The sequence below is a fragment of the Epinephelus fuscoguttatus genome, linkage group LG18 (assembly GCF_011397635.1).
Source record: "Epinephelus fuscoguttatus linkage group LG18, E.fuscoguttatus.final_Chr_v1".
NCBI lineage: Eukaryota > Metazoa > Chordata > Actinopteri > Perciformes > Serranidae > Epinephelus > Epinephelus fuscoguttatus.
In genome coordinates this window covers 38,133,716-38,150,829 of record NC_064769.1, presented here as the reverse complement: position 1 = coordinate 38,150,829, position 17,114 = coordinate 38,133,716, and the positions used below count along the sequence as shown (strand labels likewise).

Genomic DNA, 17,114 nt, shown 5'->3' with positions numbered 1-17,114 from the left:
CGAAACCAGGCCCCGGATAAGTGGATGGATGGATGGATGGATGGATGGATGATACAAACATGAAATTGTGGGTTCAAAATCAAAACAACAGAACATTGCAGGGATGACTTTTGTTTAGGCCATTCTGGATGTTAGTATTGCCCTTGTTCACTTGACAAAAGGCCAGTGGGACTTTTAAATTGGATTACTGCAGAAAATCTCTGTGGCAAACAAAAGTTTATGATACTTAGTTTTTGTTCAGAATGTTTATCTTCACAAATTAACACCACTTTTATGATTTTTGAAGCGTAAATGCAATCACCAGAAGTAAAAAGCTAACGCTAACACTGGGTGAGAGGCAGGGTTCACCCTGGACAGGTCACCAGACTATCACAGGGCTGACACATAGAGACAGACAACCATTCACACTCACATTCACACCTACGGACAATTTAGAGTCACCAGTTAACCTGCATGTCTTTGGACTGTGGGAGGAAGCCGGAGCACCTGGAGGAAACCCACACTGACACAGGGAGTACATGCAAACTCTGCACAGAAGGACTTCGAACCAAGAACCCTCTTGCTGTGAGATGACAATCCAAACCGCTGCACCACTGTGCCATAGGTGGAACTTGAACTTGAAGAACTTGTGTAAACTACAGACCTTATTTTAGACTTCAAACCAAATGATGAGGGGACTGGAGTGCAAAAATGCTATCTCATTAGCTAAAAAAGGCCAAAAAAAGCATCAGGTGATAATTCTCTGTGGGTTTGACACTACAAGCCATACATTTCATATTGCACACAGTCATTTGATCCATTGTTAATGTTGAGAAAATGTAAGTAAGTGTAGCTCTTAACTGGAATTAACTGTTTTTGGGTTTGTTTTGTTTTCTTGTTTTGTTTTGTTTTTGGCCACTTGGGGGCAGTAGAGCAGGCTAACAAACACAAGTCCAATATTAAGTCGTCTTTCAGCTCTGTTTTGGTTTTTTAGAAAAGATTTGTCTTTTTTGTGACACATTAGTTTCTGTGTTTTTCTTTTTAATGTTGTGCTGGGCGAGTACTGTAGACTACATTTATTTGAGCTTTTTTAAAATGTAAAACAGGGTTGATTTGATTGACATTTGCAGGTTCAGAACCAAAACAACGAGCTAAAAAAGGCTAAAAAGCAGCGTAGACTTAAAAGCAACAACATAGGTGATAATTATCTGTGGATTTGTTACTTCAAACGACACCTTTCACATTATCTGTGGTCATTTTATACATTAATATATAAAAAAATATTGATTAGTGCAGCTTTAAAGTCAGTATGTGAAGAATATCCACACACCGCTTAATTTTCTACAGTGTCATCAGAATGATTTGATAAGTGAGATACGCTCTTAAAACATCTACAGTGTCTATGAATCAAGAGGAGCTGAGTGTTGATTGTTTTCACACCTACTATTTGTTCAAGAAATCTCAGATATATGTTTGTCACATGCTTACTGTGTAAGAACAGCAAGAAAATTGCTCAATAAATGACTTTATTATAATAAAAAGGTCTGACAAATCATTGTAAAAGTACATCACACAATGCATCAAACATGCATTTAAAAGTGTCTGTCATTTCTACCATCCATAAAAGAAAAACACACCACAACACACACATGAACTTAATTCAATAAACTGCTAAAAACTTAAAAAACATCCGTGTTGCCCACATATTTACATGCTGAAAGGATTAAAAATGAGAATTAAAAAGATCTTACAAAATGAGTATCTCAGGTTGAGTCACTGAAACAAGAGCTATTAAAAACAAATTTGGGGATTATGTTTCATTTGTGTTCGCTCTCTAGAAACTCCTCTAAGAGACTGTTTCAGATTAAATGAGGTATAATAAATACCTGTAACAGTATCTATGGCAGGTGATACTCTTAAAACAAACAATGGCATAACACAAGACAGAATCTTTGTTTTCTCTGCTTCTAAATTATAAAACAACCTTTACAGCGTTTCACCAGCTCAGACAGACTGTGGAAACCTCTGGGTTTCCGTCCTCTCACAGCCTCCAAACGTCCCCCCCCCCAAAACCAGATTTAGTCCCTTCTGTCCCGTCATGGACAGGCGTAACATCCTCTGAGTTGTTCAGGCCCTGCGGTCAAAATCGCTGACCATCTTCTTGATGTGGTTCAGTTTGGACTTCAGGTATTTGCACCTGCGCTTCTTCATCTGATAGTCTGGAGACTGCAGAGACGAGAGAATGTAAAACTTTAGTTATTCTGAGGGATTGTGCAAAAGTTGCAGCACAAAGAATATAAAATATGCAATGACTGCTAACAGTAAGGTCCAAATCCAAAATATAAGCAATGTCCAAAATATAGGACCTCAGAAACAGCAAACAGCTGTAAATGTACAATATCAAGTCTTAAATAAGTCTATCAGGGTTCATGAACAAAACATAAGACATAACATGTATGAGTTACATTATAAACAGCTTATAAATATTTAAAAGTAGCAAGAAGATGCAGATCATTGAGAGTCCTACATACCCGTTTAATGTTCTTTATCCTGTTGTACTCATCCAGAGCATCCTGTTAAAGAGCGCATCGACAATTTATCACATTTCAAAATGAAATTACAGTCGGTAAAACATGTTTTATTTTGCCTATGTCACTTCGTCTGACATAAAGTAAAACATTTTGGCCACTTGAGGGCAGAAGAACGAGCTGTAAAGCAATGCTAATTTTGTTAATGTAAACTATGACAAAAAAAAAGTTTGTCAATGAGTTTAAAATAGATCTTTGATAATACAAAATATGACGAAATGTATGTTTTGTTTTCATTGTCAAGACTGAAATGTTAGTGTTGGGTTATCGTACATCAGCCCGTCACCAGAAAAATGTTAGTATTGCTAGTTTCCGCAAACCACAGATACATTATATTTGTACGTTACTCTGTAGCTAATACCTTTAAAGTTTACATTTTGGTAGTTAACGTGGTTAGGGTTAGGCACAAAAAACACTTGGTAATGGTCAGGAAAAGATCGTGTTTTTGCTAAAGGTATCCGTTTAGAGGGGCAAAACCCCGGCAGGGAAAACAGCACTGTTTGGTAAAAAACATCTGCTTTAGGTGGCAATATCCTGGGAGGAAGGCAGCGATGTCTCAGTGAAGAACAACCTCTTTTCATGCCTAAAAAGCCACTGGAAAAGCAGCAATGGGTTGCTACAAATCACTTATGTTTGGCACCTAAAAAGCCGCTGCAACTTGGCAGGCGTTTCTCGTAGGTATCACATCGTCCACCACCCAATGACAAAGTCAGCTCATAGATTACTTCACTCTAGATTCATATGAAAAATTCATTCTTTCATTCATTATTTTATCCTCTTAGACATTTGTGTCAAGTTTTGTCATGATTAGTGTATGAATTCTTGAGTTATGGCCAAAAACATACTCACACTGACCTTGACCTTTGACCACCAAGTTCTAATGAGTTCATGAGTCCAATTGGACATTTGTGTCAAATTTGACAAAATTCCCTTTAGTTATTCTTGAGATATCCCATTAATGAGAAAAAGGCAGATGCAAGGTCACACTGACATTGACCTCCTGACCACTGAAATCTAATCAGTTCATCACTGAGTCCAAGTGAACTACAAGCAGTTCAGATATCATTCATGAGTCCAATTGGACATTTGTGTCAAATTTGACAAAATTCCCTTTAGTTATTCTTGAGATATCACATTAATGAGAAAAAGGCAGATGCAAGGTCACACTGACATTGACCTTCTGAGCTGAAATCTAATCAGTTCATCACTGAGTCCAAGTGAACATTCGTGCCAAATTTTCCCCCAAGCAGTTCTTGAAATATTTCTTTCACAAGCACTAGACAGATGCAAGGTCACACTGACTTTGACCTTTGTCCAACAAAATCTAATCGGTTCATCACTGAGTCCATGTGGACCTTTGTGCCAAATTCTCCCCCAAGGTGTTTTTGACATATTCGTTTCACAAGAACTAGACAGATGCAAGGTCACACTGACATTGACCTTCTGAGCTGAAATCTAATCAGTTCATCATCAAGTCCAAGTGAACATTCGTGCCAAATTTCCCCCTAAGGTGTTCTTGAGCTATCACTTTCACAAGAACTAGACAGACGCAAGGACACTGACTTTGACCTTTGACCACCAAACTCTAATCAGTTCATCACTGAGTCCAAGTGGACGTTTGTGCCACATTTGATTAAGTTCCCTTAAGGCGTTCTTGAGATTTCGCGTTCACAAGAATGGGACGGACGGAGGGACAACCTGAAAGCATGTCGCGGGTGCAGAGGCATAAAAATAAATTAAAGTTAAAAGAGGCTAAAGCAGTAAAGTTGGTGAGTCTTTGTACAAGCAACTCAATCCACATCACAAAAGTTTAAAAAAATAATAAATAAGAGATTAATGCTTCAAATAAAACCAAACTATTGGTCCTAGTCACATGAACGAATATAAACGAGAGAGCAAAATAATATCGAACAGTGAATGACAACACTGTGTCGCTGAGAGCTCTCACCAGGTACGCTGGGCTGCCCTCCTGCAGGTCGTCCAGCTCTCTGTCCACGTCTGACAGGTTCTTATTCAGGGCGTCCAGCTCCGCCTGCAGGTCCTTGTACTCCTGGTGGTCGCGGTCAAACTCGTGCTTGTACTCGTTGCGCTGCATCTCGTCCACTATCGGTGGATACTCTCTGAGGTGGAAAACAAGGGCAAAGAGAAGATTTAAATTACAGAAAAAACACATGTCAAAGTGATCTTAGAGCAACACAGCTTCAGTTAGAGTAACTGCCGTATCTTTAAACCTGGACTCTATTGTCCCATGTTTTTGTGTCCAACTGACTGACAGTTTTTAAACTGGTCCGGTAATGAGCGAGAGCGCTGCAGCAAAACAGGCTGCAGTGTAAAAACGTCTCATTCTAAGGTAAAACACAATGGGCCTCATTCACAAACAGTGCGTACGCACAAATCTGTGCTTAAACTGTGCGTACGATCATTTGACGCACAAATCCAGGATTCATCAATATTTTCTTACCCGAATTTGTTCCTACTCTGCGAACAAATTTAGAACTGCCTCAGACCATGCGTACGCACAAATGAGGAAGGCCGAACTGACTTAGAAAATGCAAACATACCTTTTAAGTACATGCGGAGTCTATAAAACCACATTCATGAAAAAGAGATTTAATTAACGTTTTTTAAAATCATTAATTTACTAATATATTGGCCACATGTATTAAATTACCATGAAATTGACACACGTTCACCCTCATCATTGTGACGATTAAAACATTAACAATAACATGAACAGAAAAACTATCACTCCAGCAGCGTGCAGATGATCTGTAATGCCGACTGCCATATCCTTAAGGCTGTGGCCCGCTGGCCAGGAGGCACCACGACTCATTTATTTTGCAGAACAGTACAGTGGGAATGCGTTTGGAGGCAGGGGCTGTGAGAAGTGGATGGCTTGTTGGTGAGCATCTTTTGTTCTAGTCTTTTATTTCAGTTGTTTTAAGTTAGTGTTTTCAGTAAGTCTCTATTCCGTTAATGTTAAAATGTTATATTGTTTGGGTGACCGGGCATATGGCCTTAAAACATGGCTGATGACACCATACGCAAACCCTGAAGCCCCTCAAGAGGTGCGCTATAATAACATACATGCCCACACATGCCGTAGAGCGCACTTTTGGTGTGCTTAAGGGCCGTTGGATGTGTTTGGATCAGATACAGCCGGTGGCAAACTACTTCATACCCCTGAGAAGGTGTGCAAGATCATCCTGGCATGCTGTGTCCTCCACAATCTTACAATGACCCATGGCATTCCTGTAAGACCCGGCGCCATCGCTTCTAACAAACTGTGAAATTTACTACTTCTCTCCTCGCATAACCGCTTCCTTCATTCATGAATCAACTCTAGGCAAGCGGTTTCCTTATATGGAGAAATGGGGGCGTGGTAGAATGCTGATTGCAGATCGCCTGTCAATTTAGAATGGTTCTGATTTACTAACATACGGTGGTGAGAACAAAATTGGCCAGTACGCACGTGTCATGAATCCGACGGTGATTTTGAGCAAGTACTTATTTTTTGCAGAGAGTAAGAACATTTCTGCGCAGATATTAGTGAATGAGGCCCAATGATTCTTATTTTCAGGTGAGTATACACTAAAGAAAAGATCATGATTATATCACATTCCAGTTCTGCCAACATCTATCAGTCCTGAGTCCTGCACACTGGACCTTTAAAGCAGGACTTTTACTTGTAATAGAGTATTTTCAGAGTGTGTTGTGAGTACTTTTACTTCTATAAGATGTGAACACTTCTGTGATCTTTAATTTCTTGCTACCTGTCAAAGTCATCGTCGTCCAGCTCGTCTCCTGAGGAGTTGTAGTCGGTGTCGTAGTCCTGTCCATCGGCGCGGCGCGGTCGGCCTGCACGTCTCTTTTTGGGCCTTCCAGCTGAGCTAGGCATGTCTGAGTTGGTGCTGTAGGGGGCGCCGTTCTGCAGAGGCTGATTCTCTTCCACTGCAGGACTGTGAGACAAAGGACAGAGAGTTTGGAATTAATTATACAGAACAAATGAACAATGGAACGGTGATCTGTTTTACAGCTGACGACCCTTCATCCATTAAACTGCTGTACGTTTGTCTGTCTCTGATTTAAAATCCTTCAACCCTTCAGTATCTTTGCTGTGACGCTGGAGGAAGTAAGATGACTTGATTTATGACCCATCAGTTCATCTATAACGAGTAAACAAACCCAACAATGACTTCCTGTTTCCCTCACACATACTTTCCATACTTCAACACAAAACTATCTCACTCAGTTTCAGTGTTGCAAGAAAGTGATTCATGAAATTCTTTTCTGAAACTGGAACCTTACTGTCACCATCTACACACAGAAGGTTCAGCTGAAACACTTCTAGTGTCTGTTACATATATATATATATATATATATATATATATTTTTTTTTTTTTTTTTTTCTGTATGGAGGAGAGTCAGCAGACATACGACACACACTGGTCCACTGTTACGCTCCCGTCTAAGGGAGACGGAGGGCAACATGAAAGTGTGACAGGCTGTTCTCTCCCTGGTCCCCAAACCAGGCGGCTCTCAGCAGGAACTGCAGTTCAAAATGTTCAACGTGAAGCGAAAATAACTCAGAGTGAACCAAGGCCCAAACAACAAACAAAACAACCATCTAAGCCCCGAACATACCAGCTACACCTATGCGAATAAAATGGCCGCCCACTCCCACAGCTTCAAACTTATGTTAGAAATAATTGTTAAATTGTTGAAACAAATGTGCCGTTAAATCCTCACAGTGTGTTTCTACAAACACACATTTGAAAACTGACTAAGACAGCCCAGAGGAGGCACAAACAGCCACAACAGAAAGCAAATCTTCAGGTTTAACACAAACAACACTAAAGGTTTGGAGGCCGAGGACAGAAACACTGCTGACTGTTGGGAAGCTGAGTATTTTTGGATAAGAACAAGTTCCAGCATGTTTTTTTTTGACAGCAGCAATCTGAAGAAAACCAGTTTAACTCCACACGTCACATTACGTGTACACAACATGTACATCACAGCACAACTGTCAAAATACTACATGTTTGTAGTTGGTGACATTCTGTAGTAGTAACAGGAAATGATACATCTGAAAAAGCTTTGTCTAATTAGACTTAAAGTAAATCTCTATATCTTTATAATTGAAATGCATCAAATAAAAATGTTAAAAGGTGTGATGAACGTACAGAGAATCACTCTTAGCTCTACGCTCTCATAGCGTCACTTACAGGGAGGAAGCTATAAAAAGTCACTGCACACTACCTGCTCAGCAGCAAACAGCAGGCAGACACAGTTAGAGAGCAGCAGGTGAACACAGTGGAGCATTTAGATTTCTCTCAAGAGGTGGTGGAGACCAAAAACAGAGCAATAAGAGAGACTATAGGACTAAGGTTCATCAGGCGACACAAACACAAAGACTCCTGCTGAATCATCATGTTGTTCTTTAACTACATGATGTGGGAATATGCAACTGTTTGCTAACACGTTAACCACATCAGCGTGTTTTGATTTAAGTGTTGAGCAACTTTTAAGCAAACTTTTGAAATAGCACACAAAAGGAATAAGAGTTAGGTGTGCTTTCTTCAGCTGGTTTGAAGCAAATAAAACACAGCTACAAGTTAGCAGTACAGACCCTTTTACTGTGAGTAAACAGTGTGATGTTTTTAGTGGGCGGGGCTTAGCTGGAGGCAAAACAATAAGTTCTGTTGGCTTGATTTAGACGATGGAGGAAGACGATCTGAGTGTGGGAGCGCACTCTGGACACTCTGTCTGTGGAGACGCCGAGCGGAGTGAATGTGTGATCAACTTAACCGTTGGTTCATTCATGTAGAAATATAACGCTGCGTTTCTTCCACCAACAGGGCTCTCATTTTAGTGTAGAGCGTCAGACTGAATTTACCAACGCACCATGTCAGCTCACTCACTCTCCGGGACCGCCAGTGTTACTTGAATAAGTAAACACTGACCAACGGGACCAGACGGGCCCTCCCGTATGCTCTCACTCAGTGGATGGATGATGTCACAGGAAGCCAGTCTTACAAAGGAGGACCACACATGAACAGTTTCCTCCAGTTTGTTTTGCTATCGAGCTAGTTTGCTGTCTCTGTCAAGTAGCTGTCTGTTAGTTGTTCACTCTACAGCAGGAAGCAGCACTTCAAAATAAAAGCTCTGTGCTAGAAATTACAAACTTGACATGTTTGTGAGTCACTTGGGGTCCATTCAGACTGGACCCAGGACCGTGACCCACCAGTTGGGAACCACTGACTTAAACGAACTGTCTCATACTGTGTTTTGCTGTTGTTTATGGCGTGTGGTGTTTCGCTGCAGGTGGGGTGCGCAGTGGAGGACAGAAGCAGAGCTGCTGCCCTCTGAGTTGTTGTGCAGAAAAGCTTCACGAGTAAAAACACCTTTGTGACAGCTGACATCAAACAAAGGTCAGATCTGGCTCTATAGCTCAGTACTGCCGAACTCGGATCGGGACGAGCCGTGTTTTGTCAGGTCTCAACGCAGCCCAGGACTCTTTCAGCAACTTTAAAGCGCAAAAACTTTATGGTGCAGTTGAGGAAGTTTTAACAAATGCTGCCGTTTCTATACAGCTTTCCGACCGCTATACTTCAAATGCACATAAAAAAACATTGAGGGAAACATGTCTAAGGTTTGCTCACTACTTGTTTCTGCTGGAAAACATGTGGCCATAAAACATCAGTTATTTCAGATTTTATGAGGGGAAAATTAAAGGTTCATGCAAATATGAAAATGTAATTTTCTGTGTTGCATTCAGGGACAGTTCCCATCATCAGCACACTCAGAATTGTGGATATTCAGTGATGTTTAAAGTCTGCAGTGAGAGTAAACATGCTGCAAACAAACACAAACCCTGGGCGTGTCTGTGTCTGTGTGGTGAGACACTTTCTGTGTAACCACGTCTCCAGTTTGATCACAGCTGCGTGTGTTTGTCTCTCTCTACTGTCAAATAAAGGCTAAAAACCTGTGTGTGTGGTGTTGAATTAGGACACAGAGTGTGTCTCTCTCTGTGCTGCCATCTGCAGGGCACTGGGGTACACTACATACAACACACACACAAATGTGACAGTAGTTGTTGACGACAGTGTGTACTGACTGCGGGGAGTAGCCGTAGGGAGGTTTGTCATAGTTGGTGCTTTCGTCGTCCAGGTGACTCCTGGAGCCTCTCAGCTTCTCGGGGTAGTCCGATACCGGCAGCGGTTCAGGGGTGGCCGACACGTTGTTCACCTGTGGGAGAGAAAAACCCTCCAAATATTAGCAAAATACACTCATAGAATACAAATGGGAACTCTGGACTGCCATGCTTCTTTTTCATATACAACATGTCAGAGGACACAGAGAGAGCATACTGCAAATAAATAAATAACAAATAATAAATAGGAGAAAACAATTTTTTTTCTAATCATAAAAATTTAAAAAAAATAAATACGTTTTATTAGAAGTATTTTTTGTTATGAAACATAATTTTCAAAGATAAAAAGAATATGACATTGAATGTTTCTTTTTCACAAAAACAAACATAATGTAAAAAGATGCAAGGTCTTAATAAATAATAAATAAATAAATAAAATAAAATAAAAAAGTCATACATAAATAAGAAAAACGATAATTTCTGTAACAAAAAACATAATGATAATATAAAAAATAATCGTTCAGAAGTTGTTGGTTTTTTGTTGCTGTTGTGAAACATTATTTTCAAAATACGAAAATATGGTATTGCCATGCCTCTGTTCCATATAAACAAACTTTTTTTTTAAACAAAATTTTAATAAAATAATAAATAAATAACAAATTAAATAAATAACAAAAAAAAGGCAATGAATAAATAATGGAAAACAATCATTGTTATACATAAAATATACATAATAATAATAATTTCAGATGTTTTTTTTATGTGAAACGAAATTAGATTAGATAAGAAAATATGGTGTTACTAACATTATATTATAATAATATATATAATATAATAATATTTTAAATAACACTAATTCGGGGGAGCTTAGCTCATCTTAATAACCTATGAGCAATTTCTGCAATTTTGAGGGTCTCAATTATTGACAATAATGTTTGCCATGCACTTCTATTTTTCTGTATCTTCATCATCATGGATCGTGTTATAATTAAGCTGTTATTGACGTCAGTGTGGCTCATGTTCAGGCGTCAAGTCTGAAAAATAATCTAAAATTTAAAAATAACAATTTCATTTAGTTTTCTTCACAGAAATGAATGAAGTGCTTCAAGTTTTCTTACACCCCTTAAAATCAAGATGGCTTCACGACCTCCCTGTAAAGCTTTGGCTACACATAGTGGGGGTCGGAGCCCCCAGGCTGGGAACCAGTGCTCTAACCCATAATCACCCTCTCCCCTTATCAACCCCACCCCCATCCCAGACTGCAGTGAGGACTCTGTTCCCTCTGCGAGAGCGTCTGTGAGACTATTTTGATGATCAAATACTCTTTGATCAATAAAATGCAGCGACTGAAGTGTGAGGATTTGATGCTTTTCTTTGTCACACATTATAATAAACTGAATATCTTTGGGGATCAGTTTCCAGAACGCTGAGGCTCACGCACAACTTTAAAAACTCGGCGCAGGAGAAAACTGTCCATAGATGAAGAAAAGGGAACTCCTGCACTCTGTCCTGTTTCCTGCAATAAACGTCAGACCTTCATCAGGTTGAACACTCACGACTGAAAACTTGTTCATCTCATAAAGTTTACTGCAAGTAACAGGACAGCGTGCAGGAATTCCTTTTCTTCATCTTGGGAACTTACAAAAGGCTACTGTCTGACATTTAACAGCTGAAACAGTAAATCATGAATAAAAATAATTGTTATTTGCAAAGCTGAAATGTATGATTTCTTTAAACAAGACAAAGCTGCACCCAAACAAACCCATGAATATCTGACAGGCGGCGTCTCCAACACACACTTTGGATCTGCACCAGCTCTGGTATGAGACGCCTGCATGGACTTGTTCTCTGAATGTACGGGACACAGTGAGAGCTACACCCTCCTGCACCTCCAAAACAACATGTATGTGCTGCAGGTCGCTACAGTCTCACTGCCTCAGCACTTTGCAGACGCGTTCCCACAAGCTCCAGTCAAATAAATGCCTCTGCTTCCCAGTATCATGTTACTGGTGTTGTGTGTCTGCTAACTGGTGATTTGTGGAGCACCGGTCCAACCTGTTCTTCCTCCTCGTCGCTCTGCAGTGAACTCTGCCGCGCTGAAATGTCATCATGACTTCCAAACTATTACTAACAAAGTGAGTCACCTACTCATCGCTACACTACAGCATGTCGAGATGTTGAGCTGTTGCACAACTGAAAATAGCTTCACAGATGATTCACGGTGAAATGTAAATACTGAGTGTTTTACAGTGGAGCGTCCCAGTTCAGCATATCGCTGTAAGACTGAAACTGTCACCTGTGTGCCCGCCACACCTTGAAACCAAGTGCTCCACACTTCCCCTCCCCCGCTGATAAACAGGTGACTGCCACCAAACTGGTTGTTCCACTTCTGCTGGTGCACATTTAACTGCTGCTTCATCAGAGACGCTTCACCTGAGACCTGAAGATCTGAAACATCAGCTGTGACCTCGTCTTTCCATTCAACCTCCAGAATCACTTTACACCCTAAAGGATTAGTCGGTTTATCAATGGGTGAATCAATTAACTAGCAACTATTTTTATTATTGATTAACTGTTTAGGGCTGTGACTCTTGATTATATGCTGATTATTCATTTGAAACAATTTGTCAATAAAATGCCAGAAAATAGTGAAAATATGACGTTATAATTTCCCACAGACCAAGGTCACATCATGGAACTAGCGGCGAAGAAGGCCGACTATTGCGTCGCCTTACATCGCTTGTGTCTTGGCCAAAAAGTTGCACTTGAACACATCGCAAACACCACAACCAGCGGCCAGCTAGCACGTCCATTCTGCGCCTTTGTGAAAGGAATGACTCTCCACAGCAGCAGACGGTGCTCGTCTGTATTCGTCTTTCAAAAAGGGAAACCAGAAGACCGACAAGATGGAAGTCAGGGCGCTGGTCGACTGGTCAAAGTAAGACAACACCCAGAAAATAAATGTGTCTCTTTGCACCGTGCGTTATTAACATTAGACATCATCAACAACTTACTAAACATGTTACCAAACAACATTTATTCTGTTCTGACCTTTGACATTTTGGATACGAGATGACATCACTTCATCATTTTATCCTGTTCGTTATTTGTGTGAACTTTTGTCGTAATTTGCATATGAATTTGAGTGTCAGCCAAAAACATGATCTGTGAGGTCACACTGACCTTTGACCACTAAAATCTAATCAGTTCATTCTATAGTCCGAGTGGACGTTTGTGCCAAATTTGAAGAAACTGCCTCAAGGTTTTCTTGCAATATTGCATTCATGAGAATGAGACCGACAAGGTCACAGTGACATTGACCATTGACTACAAAAATCTTCTCAGTTTATCCTTGACTCAATCTGGACGTTTGTGCCAAATTTGAAGAAACTGCCTCAAGGTTTTCTTGCGATATTGCACTCATGAGAATGAGACCAACAAGGTCACAGTGACCTTGACCTTTTACTCCAAAATCTTCTCGGTTTATCCTTGACTCAAAGTGGACGTTTGTGCCAAATTTGAAGAAATGAAGAGACTGAAGAGGATGAGGTCTCAGTGACCTTTGACCACCGAATTCTAATCAGTCCATTCTATAGTCTGAGTGCACGTTTGTGCCAAATTTGAAGAAATTGCCTCAAGGCGTTATTGAGACATCGTTCACGAGAAAAGACCAGACGGACATCCTAAACACATAATGCCTCTGACCACGACTGTCATGAGTGTGGAGGCATAAAAACAGCAAATCCTCACATTTCAGAATCTGGAACCAGAGAATGTTCATCACGTTTTACGATGTTTGCTTTAAATATGGCTAAAACGGTTATTACAATAGTTGCAGGTTATTTTTCTGTCGCTCGACTCATCCATTGAACGACTTCTTGTTTCAGCTCAAGTCAGGCTGAATAATTTACTCACCCACGCCTCTACATCTTGAGGTGGCTGCACATCCTCGACAAGCTTCACCCTCTTCCACAGGATGTTGCTCTTCCCGAAGTATCCAATTTTCTGGCGCGTCTTCAGAGCAAAGACGAGCATGATGATGAGAGCAGCGGCGACCAGGAAGCCAAACACCACCGCGATGGCCTGAGAGGAGACAGTTATAAGTTATAACAAATCCTCCAGAACAGATACCGACATGAGGAAGTGAAAATGTGTATTCACCTCTTGAGGCTCCACGACGCAGTAGTGATAAAGGTACTGATTGACGAACACTCCTGAAGGCTGTGGTTGTTGGAACTGAGCGCACAGACCTGCGATCTGACCGCTGTACGCCGACCCGGCCGACTGAGCCATGGGGTTCACTGCCATCAAGTACACTATGGCGGCTATCAGCATTAGCAGCGCGAGGATGGCGCACATGATTATCACTGCCAGGTAGAACCTCCTGCTCTCCGATAGGCTCTGATGAGACACGATGATGATGAAGATGACCAAGCAGACAATGAAGGTGATGGCTGCCATAGCAATCATAAACCCTTTGCCCTTTCGGGGGTCATTGTAGTTCCCTCCGATTCCACCGTAGCCGTAGCTGTTTCCAGGTCCATATGCACCGCCGCCAAAGCTGCCGTACTGACCACCATAGCCGCCGCCAGCGTAGCCACCGCCATAGGTTCCTCCATAACCTCCCCCGATGCCCCCGAAGCCACTAAGGGCGCCCTGACTGTCCCAAGCCAGTGTGGAGGCAACACAAGCGAATATGGCCACGCACATCACGATGATGATGATGGCCATGATTTTGAGGATGCCTGGCGGGGACGTCCAGCGGTAGAAATGCTGGAACTCATCATCTGGGTAGTAGGAATAGGCCGGCTGGGGAGGAATGTTACTGTGAAGAGAGGAACAGAAAACATACCTGTGTAAATATCATAAAAGCATCAAAGAAACAGTCCTCACCTCCCTTTGGAACCAGAAGAAGTTTTCTATTTAATGGTGTTTAAGAGAGATGAGCTCACGAAAAACACGCCCGTTTCCATCGAGCAGTTCAGTTCAAAGTTTTTTCTGGTTCCCACAGTGAAAGTTGTGGATGGTACGTTCTTTACCGTAGGTTGGGGTACCTAGCACACAGATCTGGTACTAAAAGTTATAAAAATTCTGACTTTCTGAAAACTCCTGTGCAGCATTATCCAAGTGTCTCATGTCCATTCTTGGCTCATGGATGTCTAAACAAACAAACAAACATTTCCCCTCATCTTTCGTTCAGGCGCTCTCCTAAAGACCATTCAATAGAAAACTTTCCCTGGGACCACAGAGAGATTAGAGAAGTATAAAACATGTACTGTCCTTGATTTAAATTGCCTTTAAATCAGCAGGAGTGCAGCATGGAAATGAACAATCTTGTAAACAACAGAATACCTGAATACCTGAGGCATTACATCACCCCTGAAATATTTTATTTTGAAAACCATTTGTCTGAATGTGTAAAGGTTTGAGTTATTTACACATTGTGATTTTCACAAACCTGCTTGTTACTTGGTTACAGGCAGAAAATTCAAGTTGCTCAAACTCAGATATTCCGAGACAATTTTTTTCTAGATAAATTACTGAAAATCTAAAACACCTAAATTTTCCTCTATGGAAAAAAAGTATGAAAACTTGCAAAAATAAGTTTTTTGAAATAGCAAAAATTCATGATGGTTTTCAAAGTAAGATATATTCAGTGCTATTTTTTGTGTTATAACATTTAAAACAAAACCAAAATAAAATAAATAACTCTATAAAAATGAAGGGGGTTAATGTACAGTCTGTTATAACTTTGAGCTCAGCAATATCTAAAATTAATAAAACAAATTAACAACATGAATTATCACTGAAAGACACTCACTATCCAGTATCTGACTCGTAGGGAGGTGGACTCCCGTTGGGCCTGGAGGACATGACAGCTGGGTCCACTGGGTGCTGCAAAAACAATCTGCAAACACATCATTGATTATGATGATTATCATTTTCATTATAGATTAATATGCTGATTTTCTGTGGGCTATAATAAGAAAATAAATGTGAACATGGCCATTTGTTCCAGTGAGACCACAGGGCTTTGCAAAATCAGCACTCCAAAACTTAAATAAGTAAAAGATAAATAAAATAAAGTCTACAATGACACAAGAACAAAAAAGCAGCAATTTCTCACATTTAAGAAGCAGGAACTGAGAGCATTTCTTATTAAAATCTCCCTTAAATCAATAAATCTATGATCAAAACAGTTGCCGATTAGTCTTCTGTCGATAAATAAATAAATGTATCATTTCAGCTTTGTTATAAACTCACACTGCCACCATTAAACACGCTGTGTGTCTTTAAACGTCCATTTTCACTCTGAGGTTTGGCGCGGCTGAATCAGCTCAAACTGAAACGTCTCCTCGCCTCATATTTTGTTTTTTAAACAACAAAACTTTCTGTTTGATGTAAATAAATCAACATTCAGCACATTAAACACCTGTGGCGGTTTAACTCACTATAACTCCGCACTTTAACACAATGTAGCTCAGTATTGTGGCGACACACACAGATGCTGATGAGCAGGTAAGTGATTCAAAGCCAACAACACACCTGTTTGTTGTCGCGACAGGTAACAAACAAGTAAACAAGGATTTAAAGGCACAAATACAAAGCAGGCTGTGGAGCTGAGTTAACAACCTGAAGTGAAGACACTCACCTGTCTGTCCCTCTGTGTGTGTCTCTGTGTGTGTCTCAACTGAAACTGCAGCAGCTGATAAAAACAAAGGAGGCCACACCCAGCTGAGGGCCGCTCCCCGTCACCTTAGCCCCGCCCCCCGCACAGGTGTCACGTTCCCGAACAACACCGGAAGTCCTCTGTCGAGTCTGTATGGAAACGCCTAACGCTTCAGTAACACAACAGTGTGTAATGACGTCATTTATACAGGTTAAAGCAGCTTCACTGAATCAGTGTGGAAACACAAGGCAGAGAAATAAACATTAAATACTAAATCATTTAATATCCCACTGATAATCTATACATTATTATAATGTTTTTAAATCTCAGATATACTTATCATTACATTAGTATGGAGTCCCAAGATGACGCGTCACAAATAGGTAACTATACAATAATTATATTACTGGTCATTAAGTTATTATATGGAACCAAGGAGATGTGATGGAGAAAAATATTTATGAGTTCATCAGTTGACAAAACTGCCAACTTCAAAATAAAGACTGATTTTATTGGCAGTGACAAAACAAACAAACAATAAATAAAAACGTCACTGATTTTACTTTCCTATTTTAATCATCTAAATCATCTTTATACTAGCTATTTCTGTTCTTATTTAATTTAACTTAATTTAATCTAATTTAATTTCATTTAATTTAACTTAATTTGATTTAATTTTAAAATAGCCTTTTTTTCTTTTTTTTTCCTTGATTGTAGATTACAG

General features: G+C 40.3%; 1 protein-coding gene across 1 annotated transcript in view; it reads right to left on the bottom strand.

Moving 5' to 3' along the window:
• Positions 1-1,488: 1,488 nt before the first annotated feature.
• Positions 1,489-17,114, bottom strand: part of LOC125878561 (uncharacterized) — a 37,365-nt gene continuing 21,739 nt past the window's right edge. The window contains exons 10-18 of the mRNA XM_049559833.1: positions 16,373-16,406; positions 15,542-15,628; positions 13,882-14,545; positions 13,636-13,803; positions 9,685-9,815; positions 6,341-6,526; positions 4,516-4,687; positions 2,511-2,552; positions 1,489-2,205 (exon numbers count right to left, since the gene is read on the bottom strand). Of these exons, the coding sequence (XP_049415790.1) occupies positions 2,107-2,205; positions 2,511-2,552; positions 4,516-4,687; positions 6,341-6,526; positions 9,685-9,815; positions 13,636-13,803; positions 13,882-14,545; positions 15,542-15,628; positions 16,373-16,406 (1,583 nt within the window). The 3' untranslated portion in view covers positions 1,489-2,106. The remainder of the gene's footprint in view (positions 2,206-2,510; positions 2,553-4,515; positions 4,688-6,340; positions 6,527-9,684; positions 9,816-13,635; positions 13,804-13,881; positions 14,546-15,541; positions 15,629-16,372; positions 16,407-17,114) is intronic.